The 13,344-nt window shown below is 41.1% G+C and overlaps 1 protein-coding gene across 1 annotated transcript; it reads left to right on the top strand.

Moving 5' to 3' along the window:
• The first annotated feature begins 3,352 nt into the window (after window positions 1-3,352).
• On the top strand, window positions 3,353-13,039 carry ICOS (inducible T cell costimulator). The gene is given in 6 exon segments (XM_068408223.1): window positions 3,353-3,394; window positions 3,397-3,469; window positions 9,489-9,527; window positions 10,473-10,811; window positions 12,231-12,343; window positions 12,950-13,039. Coding segments are annotated over 6 exon segments (696 nt in total).
• The last annotated feature ends 305 nt before the right edge of the window (window positions 13,040-13,344 follow it).

Raw genomic sequence — 13,344 nt, 5'->3', positions numbered from 1 at the left:
TGAGAGAGTGAAAATCAAAACAAAGAGAAGAGAAATGAGTGAGGATGGAAAAAGGAAACACGTGTTTGTGAGCAAAAATAGTTGCAGTTATAGGAAGCGTGTTGTGGAAACAGACTGCTTGTCCCAGGTGGTTAACTGTAACCAACCGTAGCATTTGCAAGAAACATTTCCAAATTGCAGTCACGATGTCTTTGTGAAGTAGATAAGCACTGACAGAGGAGGGAGGCAAAGACATAAAGATTGAAAGGCAACGGAGAAGTCTCTCTTGGTGTGGGACTAGAAGGTGAGCATCCCTCACGCTCAGCCCCGGGCTAGATTTTGTGTCGCTTCGCTTGTGAACATACACTGTGAGTGCCCCAGGCTCTGCTGGCTCATCATCAAATACACTCGACCACCAAAAGAAATCACTGTCTAGACTGAACTTCAGAGTTCTGCCAAACGTACCCCAAAGAGCACCCTGGGCTGAACCCCTTTGAAACAAAGGGAGCAGTGCACCAGGAAGAAGAAAAGGAGAAGGGGTAATTCCAGACTTGAGGCTACAATGACAGCAGAAAGAGAGGACAAATACAAACTGTTTACTGGACAGTGGGACTTGCTCCGACTGTTGTAGCGAGATCTATGCCAACCAAGCTACGCTGGTAGCTATTCTTACCCCAGGAGGGAAATAGATGGAATAACTGGTAAGGTCACAGAGAAGGGAGGGAAGGAGTAAGTTGCTCCAAAATAACTATGTTAGTTAAAAAAAAAATCTCTATCAAAATTACTTGCCTGGCAAAATGTTTAAATTTTTAAGAAAGACAACACATTTTTGAACCCTAACAATACTGATTTGTTTTAAAGCTTGTTCTCACAAAAAAATAGCTAGAGCTTTGCTCAAAGGAGTACATTCCCCTACACCTTTATTGGCCTTCCCAGCCAGTGGTAGGCTTTGTAGGGACTCGGTCCTTAGTGTGCTGTCAGCACGCTCTCCCAAAGGTGTGGGTGGGGGTACTTTACACATGATTCTCTTCCTCCCTTAATTTTGCAGCAGCAGCAGCTCTTTTTACTATAAGCCTTTCTGGCTGGTTGTCTTACGCTTACCTGGGTGGCAATAAAGGTCCTGTGGCAGGAGAGGGCTACTCTGTTGTTTCAGCACTTCCCATAAGTTGTTATGGGGGATGGGAAAGATGGTCCTGCCTGGAACCTCAGTAGATCCCAACATGGGTCATAACTTCATAGGCAAAGCTCAGGAGTCAGCGTCTTTTTCCGCTTTATCATTGCTTGAACCTCCATATATTACTCTTGAGCTTCAAAATTAAAAGTATACTGCAGGAACTTTCTCTAGTTAAAGTTGCTTAAGTTTGGCTCCAGAGACCTGAGCTGAAAATTTACATCAAATCCTGACTTGACTCAGGCTTAGCTCGGATTTTAATTTAAAAAAAGGCAAAGATTTGCAGGGCTTTGCAAAGATTTGAAGAGAGTAAAACTGTCTGCCAGTGTCCATGTGAACAGATCTTTAGCAGTAGTAGTGAAAGAAATAAAATAATTTTTTTGAGGAAGAGTAAACCAACACATGAAGATTTATTCACAGAGTACAAAGTAGGAGTGGATCTGTAACCCAGTCCTGTTATTCACAAATTATTTGGTACCGCTACATGACCATTACAAGGACTTAACCCCAGGAGTATCTGTCAGGCACCAGTATTAGTCCTGTGTGTCTTCTCTTTGTGTAATCAGAAATGCTAACTGCATCTCATACATCAAATATGATTTAGAAGCTGCTTTTCCACCATGTTATCTGCACTAAAATTAGTATTTGAGGCATAAATAAATAGCCAGTTCTAAATGATTGTAGAACATGTTATCCCAAAGGGTCCTAAAACATTCCCAGAATACAGATGGATAGCAGGCCAGAATAGAGCGTGCTGCACAAAAGCAGGGAGAGGGAAGGAGAGAAGCTTTTGACCTAAGGCCCTAGGGCACTGGGTCAGATCTCCTCCTCTCACAGAGCCGCATGAAGTTTCTCATGTCCTCGCAGAGCAAGCCTGACCTCCAGGGTGGAAGTCTTACATTGGAGTGAGCCTTCAGGAACTCAGGGCTGAGGGGATCCTTCTGCAATTTGGACATGTTCTTCCAATGCATTCCCGGACCAGGACACACAAGAGACTCCTACCCTACTAACGAACGGTTTCCACATAGAGCAAGATCATTAGTTACATAAGACCAGCTGAAACTGGTGGGGAAAAAACAGGTTGCCAGTTGCAAATATGCATGTATTGTAAGTTGATTTAAGGAACAAGTTGCTGACCATGGGCCATGTCCTGGTTTGACCTAAAACAGATCCAATTTTCCTTTCAGTGATTTTTACTTTCAGCTAAGTCTCTTCTAAGTAACTGCACTTTCTGAAAGTAACTGCATGTTTTGCAGACAGTGTCTGCTTCCAGGACTGATAACGCTCGAAGTTTGTAGTTATCACTGAGGCACCGGTAGGGATGTTATGCAGAAAGGCTCTTGCTGTACTTATTCCTAGAGAAACCAAGGTCACTGCTAAACTCCTCACTGATTACAAGTGAAGAGCCGCAGAAGGGTCGCTTCTCCAGGGAGGAATGGACAGGACAGGTGACCCAAAACTGACCAGCAAAGTATTCCATCTCATACACGTCATTCTCAGTATAAAGTGGGGGGATCACGAAGGTCTTGCTCTCTTCTTCTATGGCTGGCATTCGAAGAGGACACTGTCCATTTTTCTCCTGCCCTCAATACGGATCCATGTGTTCCTTTAATCCAGTTCCCGTCTGTTGCTGAGCCCAGCCTGGGCCTTCCCGAAGCCTGCTCTGCAGTGCCAGTGGTGATGTGACCATCATCGGGGGAGCTCGATCTTGGGTTTGTATATATTTAATTATTTCCATTATTATTATTATTATACTTTTTAATTGTTATAGTTTATTAAAACAGTTTTAACTTTCCAACCTGTAAATCTCTCTCCCTTTTCTCTTTTCCTTCCCCTTCTGAGAGGGGGGAAGGAGTTAATAGAGAGCATCTGCCACCAGTTTAATAGCTGGCCCAGCTTTAAACTGTGACAGGCCATGTGCGGGAAGTGTACTGCAGATGCCTGTAGCCTCTGTCACGATAGATTTAACCAGAAACAGTCTTTGCAGAAGTGAACATCAAGTGTAATGTCAGAAAACCTTTCATCTTCCTGTCTGTGACAGCAAGCCGTGAGGTAGGGAAAAAAAAAAAGCAGCAAACTCCACAGGTGTGGGCGACAGCTAATGCTGACATAGCTATAACGTAGCCAGGGGTTAAATTAAAAAGTCCTTCTGATTGTCATATAATTTCCCCCATTGCCCACAAACCACTTCCTTTTCTACCCATGAATTCCTCCCCATCTTCACAGTAGACAGAAGGCTGGTGCCTCTGTGTCAGGCAAGCATGAAGTTGGTTGCTGTAACTTTCTGTGTCCTCTGTTTTCAGTTTGAAGCCCTGTACGGTGAGTAGCATTTTGGATTATTCTCCTTGAAGTAGATGTCTCTATGGAATATAGCTCACCCAATGCCAGGAGACAGTAAATGAGGCATGATAGCAAGGGGTTGGAGAAACAGAGGTAATTAAGGGAAACAGCTGCAAAAAGACAGCTCTCGACTTTAATATCACTAGAGCTGGTGGGAAGAGAATTCCTGCCAGCACAGGGCATTTGCTCTGAAGCTAAAAAGTACAAGTTTATATTGTTTATATCCTTTAGCTCATCTGCTCAGTGTTACCCTCTAGCTGTTCAGAGTGTAGTGCTCCAGCCAGCTTCCCTTGCTCGGCATAAGGTCTTACAGCAGCATGACGGTGAATGGCTTAATAAAGAGAAGCTAAGCTATTGATATTAAACCTGCTCTTGTTTGGGCAGGGGAATTTTATACTGTGAAAAATATTTATGGCATGGAAGAGTGGATGAGATCATTTTGGTGCAGGCTTGAAACACAGACTGACTTAAAAGGAAGCGTAGCATTCCTAATGCTGTGTTTGAGAAGGCACACGGTGACAGCACTGATCTCAGTCTAGCCATAAACATGTATGTAGCGTTTTACAAGATTCAGTGTTTTATCACAGCTATGCAAAGTAAAATACCAGAGCTCACATTTATCTGTAGCCTCTCTGAAACCCACATACTACTGGGCCAGGATGGAAATACAGATAATATCTGATTAAGAAGAGTCTTTTTTTTTGCATATGTGTACTGTCCAAGGATATGGTATGATGTGTCATATAGCAAGACCTGAGATATAGTGCATACAGTTACTAAGCACCATCTAAACATGTTCCTTTGAAGGTCATGCCAAGGGCTATTGAATACATTTGCTTCTGAAATTCTACTGATACAGGATAGGTTTCAAGTCCCTCTGTAGAATTTAAGTACTCCTGAGGTTTCATACAGAATTTAAGCTTTCATTTAAATAAAAATGAGTTTCCAGCTCTTTAGGCAATGCAGATACCCTTCTGAAGGTTAACTAATACAGCGATAGTATACTGAGTTTTCAGATAGATTGAAAAGATGGGTGAAATCACAGGGAAGGAGGATCGTGATCAATATCTCTAAAGGGACATGAGCTGCTCTTTTTCACCTTGAAAAGTTGTTCTTAAATCTGCTAACAAAAAATCCTATCAATTTTGTTAAATATTTGTCAGCTAGTCAATTTAGCAGGTATACTTGACCAGCATGCTTTTACATGTGGCCAGAGCTATCTAAAAGGCCATTCCTTGTGGGAAGAAATAGGCTGCAATTTTAAGGGTGCAAATAATTGTTCTGATACCAGCATTTCTCCCTTCTTTCTCCCTTCCTTCAAAGATGGAGGATAGGATTTGGGCAGGGGGCTGGGGAGAGGAGATGGCAGGAGAAAGAGACTGCCTGTAGCAAGAAATAATATCTCTCAGGTTTTTTACCTTACAGTGCTTTCAGCATAAAAAGTACTAATTATTATCATTCTTGCTAAAAAGAGAATAAGATCATCTTGATGTAAGACACATTAATGTGATACTCTCATTTAGAGAACAAGCTGGCACTCCAGAGAGTGCTGCCAAGCACTGTGGCAAATTTTCGGGAGTAAAAGCGGAGTAACTTCTGAGATTTTGGGTTTTTTTTTGACATAGCGGTTAGCAAGCCCTACGTGTGAACTATGGATAGCTTTTTTCAATGTAAATAGGTCACAGAAGGTGATAGATGTGTGTATATGTGTATTATGATTTGACAACCGCATTGTGATACAGAAATTGTTTGTAAGAGCACGGAGCCTCTCTGGTGCCTGTAGAGGAAGACAGGCAATGGGATATTGAGGTACAGAGCTGTAGGATTCCATAGCACTTCAGGCCCTTGCTACAAAACATTGCACATGAGCTTTTGCATGCAAACATTTGCAAAGCATTATCACTGATCACCCATAGATCTCCTGTTGTCAATACAGGAGGAAATCATGGTCAGTTCTTAGAAGGGTGTCTGAAATACTATCAGCAATGGCTGCTGTGTTAGTGGGATATTTTATGAGAGTTTCCATATTTCACAACATATGTTATACCATAGAAATAATTCAGATTATAGATGGCTTCCTAGAGCAATTCTGGCCATTACTTGCTTTGCTCAGAAGCACTGCTTTCCTCTCTTAAACCTTGATTTTTGAAAGATAGGAACATGTTAGTTGTAGGCATAAGACTAATCACACTGAATTGTCAGTGTCATCTTTCAGGGTGCCCTGAAAGGTCAAAGCTATAGCAACTTAAAAAACTGTGTGTGGTTTCATTACGCATTTAGTATTAACAAAACAAATGTGTTTGTTTTAAAGGCAGGGTCTTCACTCTCCTTGCTCATCTTCAGAGGCAAAAACACCCAAGTGAAATTATGCTTGTTCTTTTTATCAGCTAATTAGCTTTCTGAGAGCTGGGCAGATAAAACAAAGAGCAAGAAAACCAGGCAAGGGTATTCTATTCTCCTAACCTAAACCCCAAGTCTCAAAATTAATCAAAAGTGGATTTTAAACTTCAGTTAGGACCAAAATGCGTAATGGAGGTGATGTTTGCAAATAGCATTGGGTCTGCCAAATAGCAACCAGAGAGCTCAAAATTGCGATCCCATTAAAACAAAAATAACCCACCTTCCATTGGCCTCAGTGTCCAAGCACACTACCACAGATATTCCCAAAACTCTGCCAAAGTGCTTTCCCACTGCAGTAAAGAGGAAATCGAGATGGAAATGTCCATGACTGTAAATACACATACACATAGAATGTACACACACACACTCTTTCGTAGTTTAACATAGCAAGATGTTGCTTTCATACACATGTTCATCTCTTGGATTCACATCTGAACCACAATATTTGTCTTGACACTCTGCTTCACATGAGGTGAGCCAGGAACAACTCTACCCAACTCCACAGTGTGACACTGCTATGAAACAAATGAAAGATTTGTTTCCTCTTGTCTCAAAACCTTCATATGTAATTGAATTAGCTCTTTCATGAATAACACCAAAAAAGAACCTTATGGCCAAATCTAAGCATTTTTACTACTGAACCACTGAGATTCTTCTGTTCATTTTCAACAATACTGTGATGTAGTCTTTTATTCACATGTTTTTTTGTGGTAGTATCAGGGAGGTTGAGTGAGTGAATCTCTCAATACTACTGGATGTTTAAAGCCCAGTTTCCTATCATCTCCCATCCCACTAAATATACATTTATTCTGACTGTAACTTGGCGAATGACACCTCAAATATGTCTGGCCATTAACCACAGAGTGTTACAGGTCCATAGGATTACCTTAGAAATGAACCAGTACAAATGGGCACAGGAGAACAGCAATCAGGCACAGGGAGGGGGGAATAAGCCACCTTTTAGTATGCAGTGAGAGCATTCACATTAGGAGCTGATGCAGAATAGCTAATGAGTTGGAAATTCATATCAGATCTCACCCATTGTGGTCATCCATGTAGACAATTCTGTGTTTTAATCTCAGGCACTGTTAATCTCATTTTAAAATGTGCTCCCTTTATACTATGCTAAGCACACTCTTCTATATGGTCACTTGTTTCAGAGGAATACTAATTGCATCACATTTACCAAAATGCTCATTCAGAGAAATACATTACTGAGTCTTTCTTGGCAATAGGCAGTTAAGGCTTCTGGGCCTGAGAGGGTACAAAATGATCTTTCAGCTTGCCACAAGGTCACATGAACTACATGCTTAATGACCCCTCTCTGCTCTTCTCCATTAAAAACAAGGATTAAAACCATGATCTCTGACAAACATTTTAAACCACCCGGTATGGAAGGGTGATTTCATTAGCTAACAGCAAAATTGAAGTATTCTCAGAGACAAACAAAAATGAAATTCAAAGCTGTTGCTTTAGCACTCAGGAGTAGGGCAGCCACGTGCTCCTCAGGGGCGTTGGGAGAACATGGCACCGCTAGGCTCTGTAGCTGCCCCGACAGAGTCAGCATTTGCCTATCCTCTCAGACGACCAGTGACAAATGTAGAGGTCTCAGCTACAGGTGGATGCTTCTCAAAAGAATCAGGTGAGTTTACATATTCATCATGCTCCCTAGCTTCTGCTATAGCAATACACTCGGGTTTTTGTTCCCTTCCCTAAATAATTTGGCTGCTGTTGGGCCTAATTTTAAAAGTATATGTTACCAAACTATAGGCTATCAAACTACAGAGCATTTTAAAAGACATTTATTTCAAATGCTGTTCTCATAGCAGCTGTTTTCTTTCACCATGCAACATGCAAGTCATCAAGAACTGTTTCTTTGTTTGACCTTTGCTTTCAGCTTTTCAGACTATATACCATTATGAGCGGTTGCACTTTCTGCATCTGTGCCTTCACCATATCTAGAGCTCTATTTCACTGTGGGTTGGCGAGCTGTATTTTGTCTGTCTTATCATCACACCAGTGGTACAAGATGCCAAATACCTTGTCTGTTATTACACACTTAAGTAATAGGCCTGAGAGAAGTCCAGATATTAGAACTGTCGCTGAATTAGATAAGGGTTCTGACTGTGCACAGTAAACCAGGTAGAGTGTGATAACTAGGAAGAGGGTAAATCAATCAAAAAGGGATAACAGTTTCTATTGCCTTCCAACTGAGCATCACAAAGTGTCTTCCAGAAGTCCATTAGCTTATGTGTCACACTAAAAATACTTTAAACGAGTATCATTCATTGCAATGCCCTTGCCAATGGTAGTTATTGGGGAGCAAGAATTCAAAGAAGGAAAAAGCATGGACACTAAAAGATTGCGTCCGTTCAGAAAGAGTTGAGAGCATACAAAGGTACTCAAATGAGAATAACCTTCTGTTCCTGTGCATATGTAGGCTGGATGTCAAAGATAACAGGTGCCTTGGGAAAAAGATTATTTATACTGTGTAATCAGTGCAACAGCTGGCACAGCTGGGGACCTACTCTGTGTGGATCTAGACTACCATGTAGCAGTAACAACAAGAATAGGATGGTGCATCAAAGTCTTTAAATATTTGCCCCATATTTCCTTAGCATCATAAAAATGTGTTGTAGAGTATATTTCAGTCTAAGCAGCCTCTGAAGAACTTACTCAGGCTACCAGAAAACAGAAAAAGCAGATACAGTTTTTTCTACTTGTCTGCGTACCTGTCTCTACCTTTAATTTTATGGCACTGCAAAAAGAAAAATTCCAAATGAAACGCTATCAGGCTGTGCTATGCTGCCAGTACTGACATACAAACCATTTCAAAGCAGTACACGCCACCAACCCAGCCAGGAAATTCCACTCTCAGTATTGCCATAGTGGGTGGTGGTGGAGGCAGCGGCTTCAAAAACAAATCCAGAACAATTATTAAAAATGTGCCTGTCTCCTGTAATGGAGGCTGCCTATGCACAATGGACTGAATACAGTTCAATAATCATGAAGAGAAAAAGTTGCTGTTGAAAAAGGAACAAAACCACATGCATTGCTTGGATATTTTCTTGCTGTATGTATTGGAGCATCTTCCAGATAGTCATTCTGGATGTGCCATAAGAAGATGTTTTGATGCAGCGTTGAGCAGTGGGGGAAACAGAATGAACATAGACCAAAATGAGCATTTTGGTCTGGAAATAAAGTATAATGCTGGCTCATTGCAGACTCTGGATTAGTGAGAAATCAAAAATATGCTCTTTTATTTGTGCGCAGATTTCCTCAGTATTTTGGGGTAAATTTTACTTTCATCTCAGCTTCTATTTATGAAGCACATCTATTACTTTGCAGAGATGTTCTAAGAATTTGTAAATGCTATATGTATGATCAATATTAATTCTTGCTCAGTGCATTTTCTTTCTATTTTGATTTTTGTGCTTTTATCATATCATATGATTTTATAGTGTAGCACAGCAGGATCATATAGGCTAATGACACAAATCAGAAAATAACTGCAGCATCTTAACATTGCATGGCTCAGCCCCTGTTCCTGCATATCTCTTCTTGAATTTTAAACAGCAGACAATTTTGTATTTTTCAGGAGTTGATAGCTGCTCGTCAAGACCATGCAAAAATATAGGTAAGACACTTTTGCATAATTTGGATTATGGTTTTAAGTGCCCTTCTAGACCAGAAAATACTGCCCTTGAAGAAACAAATTGTAATTTTTTTACAGCACACTCTAACATGTTTTTGTCTGAGGGCGTTTCCCATGCTATTGGTTGCTGACCTTGTGAAGTCAAACTGTGAGGTAGCAGAAGGTCCTTGGTCAGTTTACTTTCTTTTTCTTCTCCAAGAAATTTGCAAAATGAGAGCTGCACAACATCTGAGAGTTTTTCAGACAGTTTTGGGGAAGGTCAAATGTGATTTTTGGATTGCATGTGGGTGCATGCACACAGTGACATTTGTCCTCTACTCCTCCCATTATGTTAGTGATAAAGGTGCTATAGCCATCTAAGTAATTAGGTTTAAACTTTATGTCATGCCTCAAACCACTACCTACTCTAGAAAGGAAAGACAGGTCTTGTGGTTAAGGCACTTATGCAGGAGTTTTGGATTCACATCCCATTTTAAGTTTTCAGCTACATCATTAGGGTGCAGATTATGAACCATAAAACAGAGATAATTATTATCATCTTTGTCCCACCTTGTTTTATCTATGAATAGGACAGTCAGTCTGAGACACGGATTATATGTGCATATAGTTTGGTCCAAGGGGGCCTTTAAATATTATCAAGTTACTCACTGATCCAATGCTAACAGTGACCTCTCCAGCCTTATAGCAGATAACAGGCCAGGTCTTATCTCATTTATTTTCTCAGTAATGATGTCTGACATGACCAGAATGATGCACTGGTATCGCATTGTACAGGCTGCTTTCCACAGCCAGAATATTCTGAGTACCTACATGCCTTAAGTTTCAATCACCTGGTTCACTTGCTTTGTTTAAATGAGTTTCTTAACATTTTAGGGATTCCTTCCTTTGCTATGTGAGTGACTGTACTTATTGTTTTCATGTCTTCAGATCAGCCTCATGTTTCTGACCCCCAGATGATGGTGGAATTTGAAAATGGAAACTTCAAGTTCACATTTCCCAACCCCAAAAATGTGAGTGAGTTCAGCATGACCCTCTTCAAAGGGCAGGAAAAGAAGGAGATCTGTGCACTCCATCTGAGCGAGGAGAAAGTTATTCCCAAGAGTAATGTCACGTACTGTCAGACAGAGCATTCAAATAGCAGCACCACTTTCATTCTTAAAAATCTGGAAAGAAAGCATATTGACATTTACACCTACTGCCTGGAGATGTTCTTACCCCCTCCTTACAGAGATTGCCGGCTGAAAGAAACCTATTTGTACATCCAAGGTAAGTTTACTTCTCTTCCCTCACTTCAGTTTACTGTTAAGTAAACATTGGGCATAGCTATGCTGCAGTGAAAAATGTTACTAGAATTTGCACAGATATTTCCAAGACAGCTTAAAACTACTTAGCAGGGGGCTGGTGACAGTGGAGCTGTGTTGGCAGACTGCTCAGCAGGGCCTCTCCATATTTATTCATCTTCGGGGGCAGGTTTTGCAGGCCATGCTGAGCTCTGCATATTGTTCGTGGCACCCAAGCTAGTAAGACTACATCTTCTGGAGCACTGCAGTCCCACCTTTGCCTGCAGCAGAAATTTCCCATTGTCCATTTTCCAAGCTGCTGAATGTAAATACTTGATTATTTCTAGCTGGGGGAAAAAATCCATCCTGAGAGCTATCTTAACGTGCCTGGGACAAAAAAAAAATCAGCTGTCAAATATCTGTGCTAGTAGTGGTACATGGAACTATCTGATGCCACACTGATGTGAAGAAGATGGTGTTCACCTCTCTGAAGCAGACCTTCAGCTTTAGAGACTTCTTAGAGCAGAAGAGATCCACAACAGCTGAGAATTTTTGGCCTTTTATTGAGAACGGCTTGGACTAACTTCAGAAGACTCGCTGCACAGGCTTTAATTTGAATTGCATTTCCCTCAGTGGCTCTTTGGTGTATCAAGCTGAAAGAGTTAATAGTGGTTTTGCTCACACCCCCTCTTGGTTCTCCATATAGTTCAGTTGCAACATGGTACTGCCTGTTGTCCTTCCCTTGCTGTCTTTTCCTGTATCTCAACAGCAGGACTAAACAAAGATGATAGAAGCTGAAGTGCTAAGGCTACAATTATGTGGTTGTGTCAAATTATCTCTCAGGCCTCTCTGAACTTAAAACAGCTTCCCAGAATCAAGCTTTTTTGTCTGTAGTGTTTCCCAAAGCTGTTAATTTCCATTTGTATGGGTAGCCAGATGCTCATAGCTATTGCCAGATGTTTCATGCCCTATCATATTTTCTCCCAGATCTGGGCAAGGGTAATCTTGTGTTCCTGAGCTTGCCTTCCTATCCAAACATGACTGCCAGAGTCCACGCTTCTTTTGACCAGGCTGCCCTTTAAATCACCTGTGGTACTGACTGAATATAAGCCTTGCTAGATCTGAAATACCATCACACTCTCAAGTCTGGGTTGGTTTCTTTTCAGTCTCCGCTTTCAGCCCTCTGTACCAATGGTTTCACCTCTCCTTCTAGAAAACTGCAATGTTCTGCTTCCTCCTGAATACACTTTTCCAAGGTGACTTTTCACCTCAGGAAGATCCTTCTCCAGAGCTCACTTTTGCTATTTCATTAATATGAAGAGGGGAAAGAATTTGAAAAGTCATCTCTAGAGGGGGAAAAGTGCAAATTATCAGTAATGACTCTTTTTTATCTCCCCATCTCCAGATAAGGAAGATTGCATTTCACTGGGACTCATGTCATGGATAATTGTTGGCCTGATCATGTTTGCCATGATTTCCTGTGTCTGCTGTGTTGTAGCCTGTTGCTTAAGGAACAAGGTAAGCAAGTCTATGAGATTCTGCAGAACCCTTCTTCCAAGGGTCATGGATGGGGAACTTGATTTAATGAGATTCAAAGGGCAGGATAGGCACATACTTACTCAGCACGTGATGTGTTTTTTGACAAAGAGACTGAGTTGTTAATTTACCACTGGAACTCAGTCATTGATGACAGCAGCTCAGATTTAATTTTTCTAAGACAGAATTGTTTATTGATTTAAAGGCTGGGAATCAAAGGAAAGAGGAAAAGTGCTGCACAGGTCAGCAAAATTACTTTGGTAAGCAATTCACCTGATTGTTTTCTTCAAGAAGAGGAAACAAATCATCAGTGGAGAAATTCCAGCTCTGTTCTGGAGCAAAACCACTTAAAGAACCAGTTGGCTCAGGAAAGAAAGGAGACCATGCTCATTAGTTATTCTTTTGGACAATGTGTGGTTTTCATTTTCAGTTTGTTTTATTCCAAGTTTTCTACGTGAGTGCCTGTCTATTCTGTCTTTAATATTCCCACTGAAAACAGTCGGAGTAACTGCACTACTTAAATAACAAAGGCAGGAGTGGCGGAGGTTAGCGACCACAAATTAAATTAATGGCATTTTCTCTCTGCAGAATCAGCAGTGTGAATCCAACTCCCATGAGTACAACAGTGAATACATGCCCATGGCAGCAGTGAATGCAGCTAAAAAACCAAGAATCTGAGGTTGTATTAAGCCTAGTTGTACTTGTACCTCTGCTTGCATCTGTTGCAAGGCTTTCTCTGGGAGGGAAAGGGCTGCTTGCTGTGTCTCCCATTGATTCTAGGTGGGTGGGTGGGATTGTTACAATAGCTTATTAATGGAGTTCATGCTGCCATGTAGCACGAAAAGGAAATGAAAAGCAAAATCTCTGGAAACCTTTTGAATCGGAATGGTGGGCTGGTTCCTAGAAAGGCAACTGCTTCACATCAGTGCAAAGTAATGGTCTTATGTGTGAGGAAGAGATGTGAAACTCTTCCATTCAGATTC

This window comes from Nyctibius grandis, chromosome 9 (assembly GCF_013368605.1).
Source record: "Nyctibius grandis isolate bNycGra1 chromosome 9, bNycGra1.pri, whole genome shotgun sequence".
In the NCBI taxonomy this organism is placed as follows: Eukaryota; Metazoa; Chordata; class Aves; order Nyctibiiformes; family Nyctibiidae; genus Nyctibius; species Nyctibius grandis.
This window is presented reverse-complemented; position numbering and strand designations above follow the sequence as displayed.